The sequence below is a fragment of the Syngnathus scovelli genome, chromosome 15 (assembly GCF_024217435.2).
Source record: "Syngnathus scovelli strain Florida chromosome 15, RoL_Ssco_1.2, whole genome shotgun sequence".
Classification (NCBI taxonomy): domain Eukaryota; kingdom Metazoa; phylum Chordata; class Actinopteri; order Syngnathiformes; family Syngnathidae; genus Syngnathus; species Syngnathus scovelli.
The window spans coordinates 8607676-8630487 of record NC_090861.1 but is presented as its reverse complement, the minus strand read 5'-3'; the positions used below and the strand labels follow the sequence as shown (position 1 = coordinate 8630487).

Below are 22812 nucleotides of genomic sequence, written 5' to 3'. Positions count from 1 at the left end.
CCACTTGCTATCGGCTGAAAATGACATCACAGTGCCTCCTCAGCTCACAGTGTTCCGCTTACAAACCAAAGCCAGAAAACGGGTGAGTCTGTGATGGTTGTTACCTGAGCCCATGGGCCACGGTGGACTCGCAATTGGACTCTGCCAGCTTACAGAAAAGTTATTATGTTATAAATATTGTTTATTATGTTTTGCCATCTACTCCATGGGGGGGGGAGGGGGGGGGGTCACCATTGTTGAGTGGCATCACTTTGAAGCAACTCGTGAAGTTCAGATATCTATTTCTCCGACTTTGTGAGTTGGACCTCCCAGTTTGCGAGGCGTTCCAGTGCACTGGCCAGAGGTCGGAGGTCACACTCGTAAAAGTCCAACTTCCCACTTTCCTGGAATGCATCAGTAATTCCTCTACATACTAAATGTCATGCGGCCAAACCTGGAAAACAGGTTAGCGGACTCCTTGTGTATGCTACCATAAATACAGGTTGATGACATGATGTTTGAACCCAAACTTGCTAAAATTATTTTTTGGTACACCCTGAACTGGTCGTCAGCCAATTGCAACAATTGAATCACAACTACATTTTGACAATGGTGTAATTTAATGTTTGTCTAAGCAGCTTGCAAAGCTGTTTTTATAGGACGATTTATGGTCGGCGAATTGGACTTTTATGTTTCAGTAGGGTGCACATGAATGAGCGTGCCACATTCAAGCATGAACCGTAAAATACATTCACACAGCAAGCCTGTTTTTATTAACCAAGCCATGTACGCGATGAAATTAAAACATGTTTACGTCAGTGAATCAATACAGGAAATCACTATTCGGTAACTCAAAAGCAGCCAACAATTCAGAAGAAAGCAGAGTCTGCAAATGTTCAAAATCTTACCTACACTTGGTCCGAAGGGTTAGCTGATTATCGGAGTAAGTCTCCTGAGCCATTAAACCCATATACAAGCAGGTTTCCAGTGCACAAAAAGCTCCAAATCCTTTCTGCCGACCCCGAGGCACGGCCTTTCACATCTCCATTCATTATGGAAGTCTTTTCCCACGAGGATTGATGCCATACAATACGGGTTATATTTGTAATGTTCAACTCATTTTGAGGCACCTTTGCAACGGAGAGTGGCCCAATATTGCCAAGTCAACATGTGTCAAAAGGACTGAGTGCTGTAATTAAGTGTTCAATTTGGGGTTGGCACACTCATGCAACCGCTCGATTGGACATTTGTGTTTCTTCATATGACAGATTTGGTTCTTCTCTACATGATTGATAAAATCTCTTTTATCAGGGCAACACTGTTAAATGTCAATCACATTCCACTGCGATGACCTGGGAAAAAAACGGATGCTCCTTTGTCTTACAGTTTTGGTTTACATTTTTCTTATAGAATTCTATTTAGAAACGTGCAACCTTGTAAGGGTAGGCCAAACTACTGGGACACAATGCTTGATATGTTGTTAATATTTCGACTGCCCGAAACGTGACTACTGAGCCCCATACTATTGTTTACATTCAGGGAACTTTTGGTGAATATGTAGGCCTGTCCATGAGGAGCACTATCACCAAGACTTCCTTATCTGGCTTGGCAGCATGTTTTTCAAACAATGACTTTGATTTAAAAAAACAACAACAACAACAAATGACATTTTTTTAAGGGGAGGGGGGGTATTTGAGCATATATCTCTAGTCAGGTGGCCACATTGCAGCCGCCTGTGTCTAGAGGGAAGGGGAAAACAAAGCAATTGGTGACTATTTGGTGAAGCACACATCTGTCAAAGAACATAAAAGTGTAAAATCCTGTGTGAAAAGGAAGTTGATTTTTTGCTGTATTGTTTTGCCCTGTGCCATTTGATGATATATTAACAATTATTTACAAAAACTTCCCTGTTTGGCTGATTTAAGAGAGCTGCATTTTTGTTGTTACGCTCAAATCTGTCTCCGATTTTGCAGTGGAGGTTGGCTTATTCCATTTTCTTTTTTAAACATTGTTACCACAGCTTTTTGATTCTGTGATTTTCAACAGCACAGGGCAAGAAAGATGAATCAAATCAAACGTGAAAGAAGCGACGCTCGAAGTGTGACATCTCACAATATTTGATGGAGGTTTTAAAGCTAGGAGAATAAAATCTCCACCTCACCACCTAGCATGTCATCCTTTAGCGGAATTCAAATGAATGTGCTGAGTTCATAACAAGGTATGAGCAAAGATTCAATGATGGTATATTATTATGGCTTTAAAGCCTTTTTAAAAGGTTCCGGCAGGGGAAAATATTCAATGCAGGATTTTTTCCAAGGGAATTCTATGAACCAATCTGTGTGGAACCTTAATGAAACATTTACAGTCATATTTTGGATTGCAGGGATTTCTGAAAGCATAGTTGTGTCAGTGTAAATGCATCCCCCGCAGTTCAATAGCAAAAGATGAACCTCTTTTCTAAAGAGGGGCAACCCGGCATGGAGAAGCGCTTGTAACGAATCGAGCCTTTGCATGAAAACTGGAGGATTTGAGGCTTTGGAGAGAAATAAAATTGATAGTGTGTAAAAGAGCTGAGAGCAGAAAGAAAGTGAGAGAAGCAACAGAGTTACGAGACAGCGTTTTGCAGAGCATGCCTCCTATTTCCTGTCGTGGTCATCATTTTAAAACCCTCGCAATATTCCTTCGACCTTGGCCAAATTGTTCTTGGATCAAGGTGAAAATGCCTTTCCACCTACTTAATTCCTGCTTTGGGTTTTGTTTGGGAGATTTCCGATTTACGACTGTACTTGCTGTAATTGTTGCAGATGCTATGATAAGTAAGTAAATAAATAAATAAATAAATAAATAAATAAATAAATAAATAAATAAATACAAAAAAGAGGAAAAGTTTTATTTCACTTACATGAATTTGCTATATTGCTCAGGATATTAATCAAACAGGATGTTATCCTTTGGAGCTAACAAATGATTTTCTATTGATCACTCTGGATTGAGTCATCATGCTTTTCTCTGGATGGCTTATTTGTGTGTGTGCGTGTGTGCGTGTGTGCGTGTGTGTGTGTGTGTGTGTGTGTGTGCGCGCGTGTGTGTGTGTGCGTGTGTGTGTGTGTGTGTGCCCCTCATATGTTTGGCCTGTGAAGCCATGAAAGCTGCAGATGCGCACAAAGTGTCTCCCTCTAGTGTCTTTCTTTCCTCCCTCTGTTTAACCAAAGAGAGCGAGGCCCCGACTGCAGGGAGGAAGCCAGGCCGTAACATGCATAATTGACAGTCCTATTTCAGGAATTAGCCACCCACCAAACTGCAGTCTGTCAGCCCTTTCATCTCGCTTAAAAAGCCCATCCTGACCATAAATTATGAGTTGAAACTGGCGGAATGAATGAAAGATTCTTGTTTTCATCGTTGATGCGTTTGTTTTCCCAAAGGTGGTTATCATATGCGTACCTTTGTTACGATAGAGAGAAACCATTTGAAGGTAGATCAGTGGGAAGGATGCTCTGCTGATAAATGATTTCTTTCATTATTCCTGCTTTAACTCGGCAGATGAGTTAATTAAGCTGTGCCAGGGGCTACACGCTAACATTCCACAAAGATGGGGCCACTGCGATATGCAGACATTTAATCACATTACTAAGAAATGAAAGTGTAATATTGATGTTGTGACGATAACCATGGGATGGAGAGGAAACTTATCGTGACCGTAAATATGGGTTGTACAATTAATTGAGTATCGATTACACACACTAATTAATTTTGCCAAGTAAATGCTTACGTAAATAGTATGTAGCCAAAAGCATGATGGCTAATAACTAGCAGGACATTGACAAGAAAAATGTCGTTTTTAGAACCGTGCAACCAACCATGATGCGTATTAACTTATGAAACATATATAATTTAAATGTCGGGGTTGGGGGTAATCGTTGTACTTGACTCACTCTGCATGATATGTCAAGCAAAAAAAAAATAGTAACTCAACAACTCTGAAGAAAAAACAATGTAATAATACAGATTGTGTTTCATTTTGCGCTTTCCGCTCTATCTAAAATCTATATGACTCCGAGAAGGATCATGTTTCTAAACTCGAATAGCACTTAGGAGAGCGCAGACTTCTGCCAAGGTTGAGCCGAGATGAATGGTGAGGTTGCTTTTTCGACTACATTGTCGTGACCGGCAGTTTAGGCGAGGGGCAGGGTATATCCTGCCCCCAAAAATGAGGCGGGAGGTACGAATGTCTGGCCTTGCTTTAAAGCCAAAAGCATGCCAGCCGCACATGCACCCAACTCAACAAAACTTCCACTAATAGTTTCTGTTGAAGGTGATTTATTCCCCTTTGTACATAATCAATCAATATGAAACTTAAAAGGGTCTTTATTTTCAAATCAAATATTAACATGTCATCGTCTTGCCATTTGGACTTATATTAAAAAAGCATTTGGATGTGGGTCTCTTTCGGCCAATGCTGCTCAATTACGAGTGGATGACGATGACATCATTTACCTGCTCCACTGGGCCAGGAGATAAGTACATGCCCCTGCTGCTCCCACCGAGCCTCTGGAGTCTGTGACGACTCTGGCAAGAGTGTGTGTGCCGCACATGATGGAGAACGGTGTTCAAGCCCTGCGAGGAGCCATCCTGTCACTTGCACAGGAGGTAGCGGGAGGGCCGAGGTGCGTGTCGACATTTTGGAGAGTTCTGCTGAGATTGAAGAAGGAGCTGAAAACAATAGCTCCACAGGGAGAGGCAATGTAAAGCACCACTACTGCCTTAAACGCTGGGTTAAAATAAACCAACTTGGGTTGAACAAACTAACCCATTTTTGTACAAAAAAATGGGTTGGTTTGGGTTTTCAAATTAACCCAGCAGTTTTAACTGCTTACCATTCCTGTTTTTTGGAGCTTGCGCCTCGCTGAGCCTGCATATACGCTTGTATCTTAAAATGTGGGGCATTATTCAAATCTCCAGGAACTCCTTTTTTTAACGGTGTATCACGTGATAGGGCAAGCCGCCACAAGGTAGCGCAAATTCCCCGGCAAAGCAGCTGTGCTGAAAGCAGGAGAACTGAAAAGTAGATTCTTTGGCAGAATGTTTTCAATTCTGCACTTTGGTGCTGCTTTTGGTGTGCTAATCCTATTCAAATTGTATTTTTACACTAATAACCAATTATTCATAAATGACCAATTTGAAGCCACGTTAGTTGGATCCAAATTTCGTTGTGTTGTATACTTGCGCTAGCCTCCTTTCTGTTTAATTTCTCCTGCTAACTGAGTGCCACCACGCATTCTTCTCTGACACTGCAAACAATGACCTTAAGACCGACCTTGCCTTGTCTGCGCCATGGAGACAAGAAGTGAGATCCACCACATCTAAATCCCCCACCCCCTCAACTATGCCGAAGGGTTGAATTTTGCCTGTCTCATCAGTCTCTCGGCTTCAGCTGGAATACGCCTCGCTCGTTCCAAATTTCTCCACATTCCCTTTTTAGTTGATCAGCACCCAGACAGGAAAACATTGCTCTTGGCTGAGAGAGACGGCGAGCCTCTTGGCATATAGACGCAAGCTGTCAATACAGATTAGCTTTTATCAGATAAACTTTATGTGCAACATTGGAGCGTCCTTTGGTTGGGTAACAGCCTGATTTGGGGGTTACGATTGATCCTGTGGCTGTGTGGCTGGCACAAAGAGAGTTCAAACAGCTTCTCATTGGGTTTAATATCATAAGGTGAGGGCTCACTATATTGGTGATACTTTATAGCCATGGGCCTTTTAGAGGTCATTTCTCTATAGTAACGACTGAATGGTTTTGGAAAATGAAAAAAACATTACAAAGGCACATCGGGTTGTGCTGCTTACAAAGGCATAAAGCCTAATAGTCACTGTAAACGGAAAGCGTCAGTCCACTCCAAACAAACAAGCCCAGACAGAGAAATGAAAAGGGTGGGTGAGGGGGGGGGGGGGGGGGGGGGGGGTAGCAATGGCAACAGTAAATGATACAAGCCTTCTACACCTTGTCAGTTATTAGGAGAAGAGAAATCTGACAACTTTGTGTTGTCTGGAGAAGCCAAAATAATTGGCTGCTATGAGGCTACAGCACACTACTTTGAAGAGAGTGTCATAAAGTTCTGAAGCTAAAAGCAGCTGGGGAGATTAAATACCAATTATAGAGGTGCATCTTTTTGTGTTTGAATTTGAATGCAAGATCATTAGATTTGATGACGATTCTCCACAGCAACTTGCAGTGGCCTACAATAAAAGTACAAAACATAAAAAGATGCAACTCAAACTTTATTTTTAGCAATATAATTTAATACAATATAATTTTCAGCAATGCAGTTTTTCTGTTTGATCAATTACTTTCTGCAGAGAAATGTCAAATGTATTATTAGATGAAATTATCAGTGTGGGTGATGCTCATCAGATGTTCTCTAGCTCCCGGGCATGAGCGGGGTGAGGGGTCCACAGATTTTGCCATGTTTTTTTTCCCATGTCTCCTCTCAAAACATTCACACTTTGCGGGTGTGTCTCCGTGCACGAATTGCTGCATATTTTGTAGTGTGAAAAATCAAAGTGAACAAGCTCCTGTTAGACTAGAAAAAGTGTCAAAAAATATTACACTATATTTGTTGGTGATATTATGCTCGTCACTCTATTTGAGATACAATCTACTGTATTATATACAATTGTCCGCACATTTTTCATGAAAATAAACCGTATTTTATTTGAGACTTATCGCTCTCTGATTACCTTTCAAAGCCGTGCGCGCAGTAGCGAGTTGTCAATTGTGATTAAGTGAGAAGAAAGGCCTGACTGGGATTAATGCTTTTATGCTTAGTTAGTAGACTTACGCATGGGAGATGTAGTCGCTGAATAATTCATCGTACTGTGTTAGAATAAAAACTCCACGTCCGATTTTATAAAGTGAAGCACAATAAGGTCTTCTGAAAAGTGGTTTTAACACAAAAGTGACAAAAACTGGGGTTTGTGCATAACTTTATTTTGATAAACAGAATACTAGAATATATAGAAATACAGAAATATATAGATATACAGAACGCAACGTTTTGGAAAAGGTACTTGTTACTGCATCAAGAAAAGTGCTGGATCGGTGTAACGTTCTCTGGAGCATTTGACTACGTTGTTAATGATTCCTGGGATGTCAGTAAAATAAAGTACAACAGGACAGAGTCTATTAAAATGTATTCATTAATCACCACTGTTGTGACTACAAAATACTGGAAAAGTTAAAAACGAAAAAAAAGTATTTTCAATTGTTTCAAGTAAAGGGATCAAGGTCATAATGAGGTTAAAATGAATACATCCAGATAATACGTGAGAGAATCTGGTGAAGGGTTCACCTTCAAGCTGCAGAGTCGTACGTACTTGAATGTATAGTGCCACCATGTGCCTCAACCTGTTCATTGCAAGGCACTTACTTGAAAATCAGTGCTGGTGTTTTTCAGAGGAAAAACAGCAACATGTTAACAAACAGCATTATTGCGTGCCAGGACAACTAATTGGATAGGTATTAATTTGACCATAAAAACAAATAATCGGTGTCATTTTTTAAAATGATTTGAAACCGTTTTGAGATTACGATTTGTGCTCTGTTCACAGTTTAAACTATTGATATAGACACTTGTAATATTTTATTTTTTGCAGGGAAAATACGCCATTTCCTCCCATTTTCGGAAAGTCTGGTTTCCCTCTGGTAACATACTGCGTCCTACAGGTCAGTCTTGGTACCGCGTTAGTGATGTGTTGCCTTGGTTATCTTTAAAATGGGAGAAACCAGTACTGGTGCGCCCAATACGCGCACTACCCAGTTAGCGTTAGGACTCGCGTGACGTCATCATTCTGTCACGTGTAGTAACTTGTCTAGACTAGAAGCTGCTGTACGGCTTGCAGCATATTTTTGCATAGGGCCCCCTGGAGGTCTGAACCGGCCCTGGGAGAAACGCTTTCAAATGGTGCGTTGTGTCTAGCAAGCTTCAGAGGCTTCAAGGCAGCATGAGAGACAGAAGGCCCAAACTGAACAGGAGAAAGGTTGAGGAGTACTTAGCCAGAGATTGAGCCATGTTGTCCACACCACCGGAAAACGGGGGAACCTTCCTCTTAACGCTCTCAGTCCGAAGACCGCTTGCCTTCTTTACTCGAATGGTGGTGAGGAACTTATCGGTTATCCTCGTTGGAGTTTTTGTCATGACTCTCGTGTCTTGAGTTGAGTCTGTGAATGAGAAATTAGGTGAGCTGTCGTTGGGGACACTGTGGAAATGAATGAATGAGCTCTGACCTGCAGAAGCATCAGGAAGGCTATCGATTGTGGTTGTTGCCTTCGTGGAGTCCGGGAGGAGTCCCCGTGTGCTTGCCATCACGGCAGGAGGATGGAACGTGCTCAAGTTCCACCATCCTGTTTTTCCCCCGCCGCAGATAGGTTGCGGGCGACAGGGGCAGCCCAAGATGAGAGCGACACTCCGCTGTAACCAGGATAGGAGGTAGGTCACGGCAGCCTCCTTGTGGCAGGCCCAAGGGTTGTTACCCAGAGTGAGAACCCGAAGCGACGGTATCTGTTCAAAGACCCCGAAGGGAAGCTCGGAGAGGCGGTTGGCATGGAGATAGAAGAGGGATAAATTGGGAAGTCTGTCCAGTGAGCCCGGCAGCACCTTCACAAGTGAATTGTGCGAGATGTCAATAATCTCCAGACGTGCAGGCATGTTGGTAGGAAAAGTCCAGAGGTTATTGTAGCTCAAGTTGAGCATACACAGATTGATCAGTGTGTTGTTTATGAAAACGATCCTCTCTAAATTGTTGTTGGAGAGGTCAAGCACCCTCAGGTTCCACTGGTGGACCGTATCGTTCTTGTCTAATCGGAGGATCCGGTTAGAGGCGGCGTGGAGCTGCCAGAGGGAGCGAGGCAGGCGATCGGGCACGCGGCGCAGGTGGTTGTGCGACACGTCGAGGACGCGAAGGTGCGTGTAAGAGGCCAGCGTGCCGTCCAGGTTCAGGAGTCGGTTGTGGGACATGTTGAGGGAGCGCAGGTCGATCCGGAGGCCGTCGGGCAGCTCTCGCAGGGCCCTCCGCGAGCAGTCCACGTCCCTGTGGCTGCGGTTACAGGAGCAGGCGGCGGGGCACGCGGCAAGGAATTGTAACCCCAGCAAAAAGACGAGCAGCAGCTCCATAGGGGCCTCATTAGGGGACAGAAGCTGAAGCGCACGCCTGCTTCGAGAAAGAGAGGCGAGAAAGAGAGGCGAGAAAGAGAGGGAGAGTGGCGTATTATGCCTCGTCTTATGCAGCATCTCGCTGTGGAAGTAAGATAGATGCCTGCGGTATGGACTGCCAAGACAGAAAATCTACTCTATATTTACTCCCTGCATTTTGGTTCCAACGGCCCCTCCCCTGCTCGTTTTGTTTGCGCGCGCACATTCTTGCAGCCCATCGTATTGTTTGCAGGTAAATACCATTGTCGCGTTGTATGCCAATTTAATGACGGAGGAAATTCTCCTGTCAGGCTGCTCCAAATACGTCAAGGTTCAATTACTTCTTACTACGTATTGTTGCCATCTTTCTAGTTTTAAGATAGATATTTGCATGGTGTGTGTATTATTTGAGGTGGTATTTTTTTAACCATAAACCAGGGAGGTTTACTTTTAACAGTGTATCTTTTATGTCCCATGAGTTTGAAATAAACCAGTGTTTCGCAAAGTGCGGTAAAAGTACTACTAGTGGTTTGTGAGCCCCCTCTTGTGGCATAAGAAAGAATCACTGAAATATTTAGGAGTCAAACTTCAAGTCAGAAGTTTGACTTATAAATACTGTACTCTTTTTCTAGGCTTAAGAGCAATGCTATTGTTGCGCATATTTTCATATTGTGCATATTGGCTTCCAATAAAACATTAAGAATGGCGCTTGGAAGTATTTTTTAAGGTGCTGAATTTAAATGAATTGAATATAGTATATATATGTTTTTTTATTAAAGGGGGTGGAAGCTATTTAGAATGAGACGCCAAAACTTCAGCTTGCATGTTTAACCTGCCAATCTGATACACAAATAATTACAGCTTAAAAAACATATGCATCAGCTGCTTAAAAGACTCAATATGCTTTGGAGAAAAAAAAATCTTGGTCCACAACTCACCTTCTCATTTTAACACTCGGGTTCCTTTTCAAGGCTCCTTTGTTCTGCACTTTCAACCTCGAGATCAGCTGGCTCCAAACAGAATGCGAACCCTTCCACTGTGTGTTATTGAAAGTTTTCACCGGGCCCCTTTTTGTCCTCACATTGATGTCGCCCGTCTCAGGAGATGGATCCTTTGGGTGGGCACGATCAAGCTGTAGCTGCTTAGTGGTGGAGAGGAATGAGAGAAAAACCGAATACATAATGGAGGGGCTGGCCCCTCTGAAGGAAACTCCTCATCATCCTTGTTCGGTCCGGCGGCATTAACATTTTTTCCCCCTGCATTTAACCATTAATGCTCTTGTGGTAGTTAGATTAATTGAGTGGTCTACTTGTGTTCAAATGAAATTAGACTGTTATCACCTAAATCAATAAGATTACTTTAGAAAACATCCCTCAATGGCGAAAAATGAGCAATCGTGTGTTGTTATGCTCTAAGTGTAAATAAAGAGGCTTTAGATTGATTGCAGATGATTCTCATACACTGCATCAGCGGCAATTCGCACAGCTTCACTACTGTGAGCTGCTGTCTTTCAGTTGAGGCCAGTGAGGGACAACGCCGAGGCCGCTCTTGAAGAAAAATCGTTAATAAATGAATTTTTTTTTTTAAAAAATACTTAAGCACCCACTTACCTCAGAAAATCCTCAACTCATTTCAGTATAATTCCTCCACATCAAGATGCCGCAGGATGGCGTTAAAGCACTAATTTTGTCCAAACTAAGCTATCTAAATCACATCAATACACATTACCACCAATATACCACAATCTTACGCCAAAGCACAATTTAATTGAATAAATGAACATTCTTAATTAATTTAAACATGTTCCCCATGTAGCGATTTTGCAAAACTTTGTAAAAATACAAATGGTTAACACAGAAAGCCCCCGCGACCCCAACACGCGCGCAGAATGCTAAACCACATCTTTTTGTTCCTCTGTGCCATTAGGGGAGGGGGCAGCCCAAGTATTGGCATCAACATTTTTTTTGCTGCATCAGACAGGATGAATCATCAACTGGCGTGACATCAGAAGCTTCTTCACTTTTAGCTGTCTCTGCAGCCTCCTTGTGCTTCCCCTCTCCCGTTTCTCCATTCTCAAAGACCTCCACACCTTCCTTTATGGAGCCACAACGCTCCACTTCCTCATGTGTTTTACTCAAGTTGGTCAGTAACACACTGGTCTCTTTAGCTTCCGTCCTCGAGTGACTTTTGTATTTGCCATCTGATTGCACCCGCTTTGCAGAGTGGCTTTCCAGCATCCTGATGCGTTTGCTCATCTGGCACACTTTGCAGGTCAGCATTAGAGTGGACAGCAGCAGAATGACACAGACTAGGATTAGGCCTCCTGTTATCATCAAAAATGGGATGCATTTATTGCCATCCAGCACGCGCACAGGTGTGGCGCCAGTGCTTGGCGTCAAATCAGACAAAGTGTTTTCTTTAGAGGTGCTTCTAATGGCAGAGGTAAGACGAGGGGTGCTAGCTTGGGTTGACTGAAATATACCACGGGCTGGTAAATCTTCGTTGGGTGTTCTTGGGCCAAGAGTTGACGCCAACAAGGCAGGCACATGAGATGAATTGTAATGAGCTTCACACATCAGGGCCCTGAGTAGAATTATGCTGTAAAATAGGCGATGGATTGAGGGGGCATTCATGTTTGCTAATGTAGCTGAAAAGAATAAAGAGAACACGCGAGTCAGCTAAGTAGGTCAAACAAAATAAGCAATTTGGGAATAACTAGTGAGTAAATAATCAAGGAAATATCCACAGGTAAAATATTGGCATATTGGTAAAACACGTTTGTGAAAGTAGATTACGAAAGATGAATTCAGCAATTCATGGTAATACCATAACATCAAGGAAGTCGGATAACGATACAATTCAGGATTAAGCTATCTATGTATAAAATATCTGTCTAAGGCTGTCTTTGAATGTAGTTAGGTAATTACCTACCTAGGAATGTACAGTAAGGATTCATGTAATCTATGTAAGGCAGTAGTGGCCAGGCGATCGACCGGTCGATCGCCTGGCCACTACTGGTCGATAGCGTGACATTAAAATGTTTTGGGGGTTTTTTCGCACTTGACGCGTGCGCAAACAACGGCGCTAACAACACAACACTAAAACGCTAGCTCGCGAGTTCCCTCCAATTGTTAGAACCCTGTTTTTTCTCTTAAACTTAAGAAAATGTGTGGGGCAGCTGGACATGGTAAAAAGCTAAAAAAAAAAAAAAAAGTATCAGTTTCATAGGGAATGGGAGGAGGACATAGGATATATATATTTATATATATAGATATATATATATATATATATATATATATATAATATATAAAAGAATAATTATATATATATATACATATATATATAAAATAATATATAAAAGAATAATTATATATATATATAGTATATATATATATATATATATATATATATATATATATATATATATATATATATATATATATATATATATATATATATATATATATATATATATATATATAAATTAATTATTCTTTTAGTGGGTAGATCTTTGTGACTTGGTCATTTCAAAAGTAGCTCGCGAGCTGAAAATGTTTGGGCACCCCTGATGTAAGGTAAGCATCTATCTGGCATCAGATGTCAAATTTTTGTAAGAAATGTAAGTCACTTACGCTGGTCGTGATTGATTGCAAGAAGCCAAACTTGCTGAAAAGGAGAGCTAAAGAAGAGTGTAAAAAAATAAAGACTCTCGTTTACAGTCAAACAAATCAATGGCGTGTAAAAGCTGTCTCACATTCACTTCTGCATTTGAGCTATAATAAGAAAAGGAAGTGGGTTTAGTGAGCACATCTGTGGAGTGGTACTACAGAAAAAATGAGCGGTTCTTAAAGTGATTTGATGCGTGAATGAGAACAGTAATAATTCTGACATAAACATGCTTTAAAAATACTGTCTTATTTTTTTGTAACTTGGGTCATATGACTGCTCACCTTTGATTTAAAAGGTTTTCGAGTAACGTGGTGTTGACTCAAAGAGGTACCTTAGCATCACAGGTGGTAAAGAAAATGTGAAAAGACTACTTTTGCCACCTTTGCATTTGGGTAAGTGGCGTAATTATAACAAAATGCAAAAGGACAATTTGTCATTTGCCAGTCCAGTGAAGAAAGAGGGGATTTTGTCTTAGCTCTCCCCAGCAAGGTCATGTGATCCACTGGCACCGTCTTCTGTGCACAATGGATCAGAATGAGTGTGCAAAAAAATCTCTCCCTCTCTTCTTATCAGTCACTGTTTCTCATTTTACTGACACGTACCCAGACTCTTGATTGATTCCTCGCCGAAATGACTCTTGGGGCGGCAAGGTGAAACGCAAGGTGTTTTTGTTTTGCTGCCGTCGAGGCTTTAAAGTTTGGTCTAAAGTGAGATGAGGGCCAGCCAGTAGATTAGGACACCCTGACAAATGCGCTTTACTGGAATGTCCAATCGATATTTGGATGACCCAGATACAACCTGGAGGGGGCACGTTACCCTCTGTTGCTGGGCTTTTGTGCCACCCACAGTTGGAGACTTTCCTCTGCAGTAAACAGTAGACACCCACCACCACTTCTGAATGCTGAACCACAAATAAGCAGGGCTTACCTCTAAAACAAAAGCTGCAGTCAGGACGGTAATAAAGCACTTTGCATTGTTACATGACGAGCCTCATTTTATTGTCTTCCAATGGACGAAAACAGAACCTGCGTGTACAGAATGATCTTCACATGCAATACAAAAATATGAATTTTTACAACATAAAATAAAAAAACATGTATTGGCCCATTTAGAAAAAACTGTACAGTCTTTATACATGACAAAAATATAAATATATATACACATCTGTATCGGCAGAAGCGGGCCGTATTTCCCAAAATGTGGTGATGCCTTTTACATAGAAAATGTTTGTACAAATGTACATTAAATAATGTATTTACAGTACTTACCAACAGATTTGCGACACTAAACTAATTAATCCAGCATGTTCCACACTCACACGCGCAACAAAAAAACAAAAACAAGAGAAATGTTTAAGGAAGATAGGACACTTTTGCAGGTTCCCAATTTTTTTTTCCACTTAGCTGCTTGAAATAATTAATATTCTTATAAGGTGCACTTTTTCACATCTTTAAAAAAAAAAAATAATAATAATCCAGTGTGTGCTGTTTTCCTTTCCCTGGGACGATGTTGAATGAATTGGATGGGCAGAGGGATATGTAATTAAATGCTTAAGCAATCAATGAGTAAGTGTGTGGAGGGACGGGTCACCAAATTAGCACGGAAAAAAGAATAGAATTTTGTTGTTGTTGTTGTTAAAACAAATGGCACAAAACATTGCAACGGTAGGTTCACCAAATTACAGAAAAAAAAAAACCATCCTGTAAATAAAAGTAGGACCTTTTGCAAAACACACGTAATCACTGCTAAAAATGGAGCCGAATGAACTGAGAGGCTTCGGGCAAATCACACAAGTGAGATCGACTAAGGGTTTTCTTGGTGCATTTCATGTTCTGTCTGCTGTGTCTGCTGTGTGTGTGTGTGTGTGTGTGTTGTGTGTTGTGTGTTGTGTGTTGTGTGTGTGTTGTGTTTGTGTGTGTGTTGTGTGTGTGTGTGTTTGAGAGAGAGATAGAGATAGAGAGAAAGAGAAAGAGAGAGAGAGAGAGAGAGAGAGAGAGAGAGAGAGAGAGAGAGAGAGAGAGAGAGAGAGAGAGAGAGAGAGAGAGAGAGAGAGAGAGAGAGAGAGAGAGAGAGAGAGAGAGAGAGAGAATGTGTGCCTTTATCTAAATGGTGTGGTCTCAACAACAAGCCTCAGAGTAACCCAAAAGAAAAGGGAGGAGAAAATATGTGCTACACTTCAGTCCACTGATGCTCTCTCTTCAAACAAGACAACTGAGTGGAAAGAAAAGACGTGTGTGCGTACGTGTGTGCGTGTGTGCGTGCGTGCAAGTAGAGTGCGTTCGAGGCAATGCTTTGAACAATCCTGTGGGCGATAAGGATTCGGGAGCATGCAAGGCAGACCCAGGCTTTGTGTTGCATTGCTTATGTTTGCCGCTACAACCTGGAGGCCAACAGGAGACAAAAGAGACAGAGCAAAGGAAGAAGCCATCGTTAATAGACGGTTAGTCAACCTGTTAAAGGCACCGGTTGGAAAGATTTGAAGAAAAGCAGGCCAGTCAACTCCCACTTATATTAATGTATTAGTGCATCTCCAAATTATTTCTTTGGTGTGGTTTTTGCCTCAAGAAAAGTGCAAGTACATGAAGCAGAAAAAAAGGACAATGTGTTTTATTAAAGGGCTGTTGCTGTGGCATTAGTAAGAGCTGTCACAAAAAGCACAAACATTTGTGACGCATGTCAAAAAAGGAATTTGGCCAAATACGGAATTATTACTTGTATATTCAAGTCTTTTTTTTTGTTCTAATTACAAAACATTACTTTTCGTGCAAAAACCCACAAAACTGTGGTGCAGAAAACCCAAGACTTTCTTTTTTTGAAGTTATTACAGAGGCAGACGAGCGAAACACCGCCCATTGTTATTTAAATGCACTGTATGTTATAAATTAGAATCTAGATTATTCCTATTGGCAATCATTTTGAGGAAATCATTCGAACGGATCCTGGTCCATCAACGCTAAGTAGAACATTGCGGGACACTTGTTACACATACACTGTAAGAGAGTACAGGTATAAATAAATACAAAAATGCTTTGAAATTATATCCAGTGTTCATCTGGCCCGCTGTCTTGTGGGATACCTACTCTGCTGACTTCCAGAAGTGTCCCGGGTGAGAGAGCCTGCGGTTGAGTTTGGGTAGCTTCTCCAGCATGTCAGCCAGCTGTGTGAAAGGGGGCCGCTCCCGCAGGTCGTAAGCCCAGCAGGCCGAGAGGATCTCCTGAGACAGAAGAGGCGCTTTGGTTCACAACACCTGACAAAGCCCCAGCTTGCTTTCGCCTCTGACAACTCACCGTGACCTCCTTTCCCAAGCTGATCTCTGACAGGACATTTTTAATACCTTCTCCACTGCCCACCTGCCAGATGGTTGCTTCCACGGGCTGGTTGGTGATTGGCCAGTCTCTTATTTGGAGCTCGTACCAAATGGTGCTTTGGAGGGAAAAAAGCGGGGGCGGAACCAATGAAGGATTCATCTTTCAGGTTTGGGAGAGGTGGTGCCATATTGGTGCACATCTTACCCAAAGGCGTACACATCCGCCGCAGTGGAGAAAGGAAGTTGGTCCTCGTTGTTACCTGGACTCATCTTACGCACTATTTCCGGCGCGAGGTAACAAATCCAGCCATGTGGAAGTTTGAGTTGATTCTCACGCCTGAAACAAAAAGGTTGATGCCAAAAACACCAATTTAAGCCACTTGACATGGTTAAACTGAACCAAACCTGACAATCGTAAGAAATCTCATTCGCCAATTGACATTGTCATGATTTTTACATCTTGGCTTGGTACCCACAAACGTAATTTTTGCAGAGAGATGTGACCATTTAATGATAAGGTGGTTCCGCGGCTGCCTTCTTACCTCCCTTCCTGAACGACACCTGAAATCCCAAAAAGGCCAAAGTCTGTGATCACAACCTTGTTGGTATCATGAAAAACGTTCTTTGACTTCAAGTCTTTGTGGACAATTCCTTTAGCGTGCAGATATCCCATTCCCTAAATTAGAAGAAATCATAACATACATGCTATCAACAACCGTTGTTTAACTTTCTTTTTATACAGAAGACTGCTAATATTTATTGACACGTTGTTTAAAAGCCAATGAAACAGCAAGAAGCTACCTTGACAATCTCCTGGGCGATTTGTCTGGTCTTGTTAATATCCAAAGTGTTTTTAGTATCTCTCACAACGGAATACAGTGTCCTCCCTTTACAGAAACTGTGGACAGAATGGAAAAACAAATTGATTTAGTGACTTAGTAAGTAGTTCTGTGTTGGTTACATTTAAACGGCATGCTTCCAAGTGACAATTGGGATATGCAATAACTGCAAGCTAATGTCAGCTAATGTTCGATAATAGTGTGTGTGTGTCTGTCTGTCTGATACACACACACACACACACACACACACACACACACACACACACACACACACACACACACACACACACACACACACACACACACACACACACACACACACACACACACACACACACACACACACACACACATATATATTATTAGTTTAGTTTAGTTCATGGAGCATGGAGGAGGTAATGTGATGGTCTGGGGTTGCTTTGGTGCTGGTAAGGTGGGAGATTTGTACAGTGTATAAGGGATTCTGAATAAGGAAGGCTATCACGCCATTTTGCAACGCCATGCCATACCCAATGGACAGCGCTTGATTGGAGCCAATTTCATCCTACAACAGGACAATGACCCCAAACACACCTCCAAATTGTGCGAGAACTATTTAGAGCAGAAGCAGGCAGCTGATATTCTATCGGTAATGGAGTGGCCAGCGCAGTCACCAGATCTGAACCCCATTGAGCTGTTGTGGGAGCAGCTTGACCGTATGGTACGCAAGAAGTGCCCATCCAACCAATCCAACTTGTGGGAGCTGCTTCTGGAAGCGTGGGGTGCAATTTCTCCAGATTACCTCAACAAATTAACAGCTAGAATGCCAAAGGTCTGCAATGCCGTAATTGCTGCAAATGGAGGAGTCTTTGACGAAAGCAAAGTTTGATGTAAAAAAAATCTTATTTCAAATACAAATCATTATTTCTAACCTTGTCAATGTCTTGACTCTATTTTCTATTTCACAACGTTTGGTGGTGAATAAGTGTGACTTTTCATGGAAAACAAAATTGTTTGGGTGACCCCAAACTTTTGAACGGTAGTGTATATATATATATATATATATACATACATACATAAACAGATACACCATACAAAATAAGAAACAAGCGAAATAAGATAAACACTTAGCGATTTTTAAGCAATCAAAAAGACACCAGGTAGGAATAACTAAAAGGGAACAGAAGAACTGCGAACAGAAAATAACAAAAACAAAGAAGAATCAGTTTAGGTTGATGTTCTTAGTATGGATCAGCTGAGTGCAGTGGAATAATTATGGACTGTAGGATCATGAGTGGAGAAGGTGGTGTTTCAGGTGCTTTCTAAAAGTAGCCTGTGAAGATATGGATCGGATATGGACTGGTAGCTCATTCCAGAGTGAGGGCCCTCTAAAGTGGATATTGTATTGATATTGATATTGCGTGATGTTCGACAGAAAGGTGGGTGGAGATTGTCCCTCTGTCTTGTTGGATATGAATGAATGTCTGATACAAATGTGAAGAAATTATGAAAAGTGGCTGGAAGATGGTGTTTCCTATATATGTATTTATGGATGAGTAGACAGGTTTGATGAATATTTACTTTATCAATTGACAGTAGTGAGTAATTTCTACACAGTGGTGCCGATGGTTCATATCTATTTGAAAGTGAGATCATTCTTAGGAATTTCTTTTGTATGATGAGTAGTTTGTTGAGGTATGTTTGATATGTGGCTGCCCGGATTATGTTGCAGTAATTGAGAAAAGGAAACAGGAAGCTATAATACGGAAGGATGGACCAGGGGACAAACTTTTCGTGAAATACCTAGCGTTTTCATAGATCTTTTGCAAACCAAATCAATATGTTCAGACCAGTTTAAGGATTCGTCTACTATAAGACCTAGGAATTTGGTGCTAGTAACTTGTTGGATTTCATTATTGTTTATGTAAATTTTGGTCTGTTCTTTGGTGTAAGATTTATTTATATTGCAGAAGATCATGAAGTTACATTTTTTTTATATTGAGTGTCAACTTGTTTGTTTTGAATCATTTTGTAACAGAGGACAACTCAGCATTGACGCTTGCAATGAGGGAATTAAAATCATCATGGGTGGCAATGAGGTTGGTATCGTCCGCAAATAACAGAGGGAGAAAATTAGAACAAGACATGGAGAAATAATTTATGTACACCAAAAACAATAGAGGACCCAATATTGAGCCCTGCAGGACCCCAAATAGTATTTCAGATCTGTTAGATGAACAACCATTTATAAATACATATTGTTCTCTGTTGACGAGGTAGTTTGTGAACCATTTCAGGGCAGAATCGTTCACTCCATATCGCTCTAGCGAATCTTATGGTCGACAGTATCAAAGGCTTTGCTTAGATCTAGACACCAAGAGCGAATTTCTTATTGTCAAGAACTGTTGAGATATGGTTGACAAGCTGTTGCAGTGCATGCTCCGTAGAAAACGTTTTGCGGAAGCCATATTGATGCTTGCAGAGAATATTGTTTGTTTCTAGGTGCTTTGACAACCTTGAATAAACTAATTTTTCTAGAATCTTGGAGAAAGAATGGATATAGGCCGATAATTACCATAATCTTTTGTCTCACCAGCTTTGAAAATAGGAATGACTTTAGCAATTTTTAGTTCTTGGGGTACGATGCCAGATTTTAAAGATAAGGAGAAAATGTGTGTTAGTGGAATTATTATTGAATAATGGTTTTCTTAAGTATGCTTCTGATCTCGTCATGACCAGGGGCCGAGTTTTTCAAGCTCATGATGATGCTGTAGACTTCCTCAACACTAGGAGGGTCAAGAATGGAGAGTGAAGGAAACTGCCCTTTAAATAGGCAACAGGGGCTTGTATCAGAGGTTGAGAAGCTAGATGCCAAGGTAGCGCCAACATTTACAAAGAAATCATTGAAACCATTAGAAATATCTATTGGGTTAGAATTGGCTCCATTCTTCCCCAGCATCTCACTTGGGGTAGATGCTTTAGATTTTTTGCGATGTAATAAATGGTTGATAAGATTACATGTTGTTTTGATGTCACCAGAGGCTTGAGTAAATTTGTTTGGTTTTCCTTTATAATACTGTTAATTTATTTTTATATTTCTTGTATGTTTCTATATTTATAGGGGTGGGATTTGCAATAGAATTTCTATAAAGTTTATTTTTTTTACGTGAATTTTTTTTTAGTTCATCCGTTATCCATGGTTTCCCCTTAGAGTAATTATTTTTACGACTAGAAATTAAAGGAAATGATAACTCTAATGCATTTGTGAATAGTGATAAAAAGGAGTAATAGGCTTTGTTGACATCTTGCAACAGGATAACCTCAGCCCATGACACAGAGCTGATGATAGATATAAAGGATCCCATGTTTTTCTCAGTAAATTTGCGGAATTTCACTTGATCACCAGTAGTGCTATGACCTTTGATTTTTGGAACACTATCATTGTGGATGAAATGTAAGACAGGAAGATGATCAGATACATCACAGATCAACAGGCCAGATGTTGTTTTGTAGTCCAGAAAATTAAATAAGATGTTGTCAATGAGAGTGGCCGTTGAGCTTGTGATCCTGGAGGGTTTGTTAATAAGGGGGAAAAAGTCGCTAGAGTATAATGTATTAAGGAAGTCTGCTGTATGTGATTGCTTAGTTTTAAGCAAGCTAATATTATAGTCATCAAGTAGGACACACAATTTGTTTTCTTTGCTTATGATTTCTAGAGTAGAGTCGAGGGCCTCATTGAAAGTGATTTTATCAGAGTGTGGTGGTCTATATATACATCCAATTATCACATTTTATTGTTGATGACTGAACAAGATGAGAGTTCTATAAACACTGATTCTGCTACAGTCATATCAAAGTTACCACTTAGATCCTTTCTCAAAGTCAAGTCAAAGTCAAAGTCAGTTTCTGGGAGAGAAACTTAAGTTATCAGTCACATACGTACAGTGAGACTCCTCCACCTTGCTCTTTTGGTCTACAGGAGTGTATATGAGTGTAGTGAGAGAGTGGGTAGCTAGATGTATTATCAACTATCCAGGTTTCAGTAAGAGCTATTCCTAAAACAGAATGTGTCAAAGTTGATAAATAGGTTTTCAGACCATAATGATTTTTAGAGATACTCCGTACATTGAAGTGGACAGTGGAGAATACTGATTATAAGATCGCCCTCCTCACTAGTGTATCCTCGAACATGGTCTCCCATACCTCAAAGAACTCCTTGCCCCAAAACCTGCCACCCGAAGCCTCCACTCATCCAATTCACACCTTCTCCACGTCCCGAAAACCAAGTTGCGCACCATGGGCGACCGGGCCTTCTGCCATGCAGCCCCCACACTGTGGAACGCCCTGCCCTCCCTGACCACCTAAGAGCACCCCAATCCACTGACTCTTTCAAAACCGGACTTAAAACTCATCTCTTTACTCTAGCATTTCCGTAGTTCCTGTTCTCATATCCTGGTTGTCGTCCAGTTGTTTTATACTTGTCCTTGGTTTGTTTTCTTGTTTTTACTTGCCATGTAGCACTTTGAGATTCCTCCGAATGTAAAGTGCGTTATAAATATAAATTATTATTATTTGTTTGGCAGTGGCCAAGAAGAGTATTCCACAGATTGTTAAACATATCTTCAGAAAAATATTCATATGACAATTTAACAGATTTTAGGGGAGTGTAATTAGTATCTGGGTTAAAGAAGGACTCATAGATACCTGCATTAACATTATCTAGCTCAAATGAATTAAATAATAAAGAGTCCAAATCCGGTGGGACAGAAATCCCTGCATTAGTGAGAGTGTCACTGGATGGCATGGAGGGTGTAAGGGGACGGTCTACCTGAGATGAAAGTCCTCCCCGTCAGTCTCTGTTTGCCATGTTGTGCTCCTCTGTAATCCACCATTCTCGTCAGGAGGGTCCATAGGTACCAGTTAATGGTCATCAGTTCAGCCATTGTAGACGTTAGGTTCCCCCACCACCAGGCCATACATCTTCAGTTCCTCCAGTTCACTCACAACGAGAGTCTTGACATCTTCTGGTGTTGCTCCGTTCGTTTTAATCCATACTTTGCAGTTTCTGACCCACGTTGCTAGAATCTTATTTTCTTTCTTCTGTTTGCGTGCGTTCCAGGCTATCTCGGCATTCTTCTTAGTGAGGTGCTCATTTAGGTAAACACCCATTCCTTGTAGTTTCCTCCCTTGTTTCAAAAGATCCACTTTATGTTTCCTATTGACGAACCGAATGATAATTTTCGGAGCATCTTTTGGTCGTTTTTGGTTTCTTGGGAGTGTATGACAAGCGGCAATGTTTCCTTTCTGGAGTTCCATATGCTTACTCTCTGTACTAAAACTGTACTACCAGATTTTCAAGTGTTGACAGTTCGTCCGATGGAGAGTCATCTGTCGAGGGATCCGGAGGACCCGCCGACCTGGCATAGGAGCAATGTGATGTTTTAAGACCAGTCTTCTTGTCGGGAGTACTGCTCCAGTGCATCTACCCTCCGTTCAAGCGACAAGATTTTCTCATCTTTCTCCTTGGATAATTTCTTAAGCTCAGTTAGTTCAGTCGTTAGCTGGAGCAGGGTGGCTTGCTGCTCTAAGAGTGCGGTAAGGTCTTGCCGTATCAAGTCAATGGATGATTTGAGTTCATCGTAGCCCTCATTTTTTTGGGGCGGCATAGCGTAAGCAGAACTAGACTAAAAACGAGTCACGCTGCTAAACGTCGACCTGCAATACTTGCCGGTGGGGCTAAAGTGGCTAACACGTAGTCTACGTTAGCATCTTAGCCTACGATACCATTTGACTTCCTTCCTTTGGCAGATGTTGTTGGTGCTGGTTTCCCGCAGCCGTGGTGAGGGAAGCC

At 41.3% G+C, this 22812-nt stretch overlaps 2 protein-coding genes across 4 annotated transcripts in view; both read right to left on the bottom strand.

Annotated features, from left to right (window-relative positions):
* Positions 1-6936: 6936 nt before the first annotated feature.
* LOC125981722 (oligodendrocyte-myelin glycoprotein) lies at positions 6937-13680 on the bottom strand. The gene is made up of 4 exons (XM_049741613.2): positions 12800-13680; positions 10106-11814; positions 8264-9186; positions 6937-8197 (listed from the first exon to the last, which is right to left on the bottom strand). The coding sequence occupies exons 2-4, from the start codon at positions 10345-10347 to the stop codon at positions 7971-7973; spliced, it is 1392 nt and encodes a 463-aa protein (XP_049597570.1). The 5' UTR covers positions 10348-11814; positions 12800-13680; the 3' UTR covers positions 6937-7970.
* A 129-nt stretch (positions 13681-13809) lies between these two features.
* ksr1a (kinase suppressor of ras 1a) overlaps positions 13810-22812 on the bottom strand; it is a 39540-nt gene continuing 30537 nt past the window's right edge. For 2 of the 3 annotated variants that reach the window (XM_049741610.2, XM_049741612.1), the window contains 6 exons: positions 16945-17041; positions 16686-16819; positions 16349-16480; positions 16124-16259; positions 15917-16050; positions 13810-15826 (listed from right to left, as the gene is read on the bottom strand). In XM_049741610.2, the coding sequence (XP_049597567.1) occupies positions 15790-15826; positions 15917-16050; positions 16124-16259; positions 16349-16480; positions 16686-16819; positions 16945-17041 (670 nt within the window). In that variant the 3' untranslated portion in view covers positions 13810-15789. The remainder of the gene's footprint in view (positions 15827-15916; positions 16051-16123; positions 16260-16348; positions 16481-16685; positions 16820-16944; positions 17042-22812) is intronic. The other variant, XM_049741611.1, reaches the window with a different exon arrangement.

Coding starts and splice junctions, on each gene's coding strand:
- LOC125981722 (XM_049741613.2), bottom strand. CDS start 10,347: ATGTATTCGGTTTTTCTCTCATTCCTCTCCACCACTAAGCAGCTACAG. Junction 9,187..10,105: donor CCGAGTGTTAAAATGAGAAG/GTGAGTTGTGGA, acceptor TTCTCGAAGCAG/GCGTGCGCTTCAGCTTCTGT. Junction 8,198..8,263: donor CCTTCCTGATGCTTCTGCAG/GTCAGAGCTCAT, acceptor TCTCATTCACAG/ACTCAACTCAAGACACGAGA.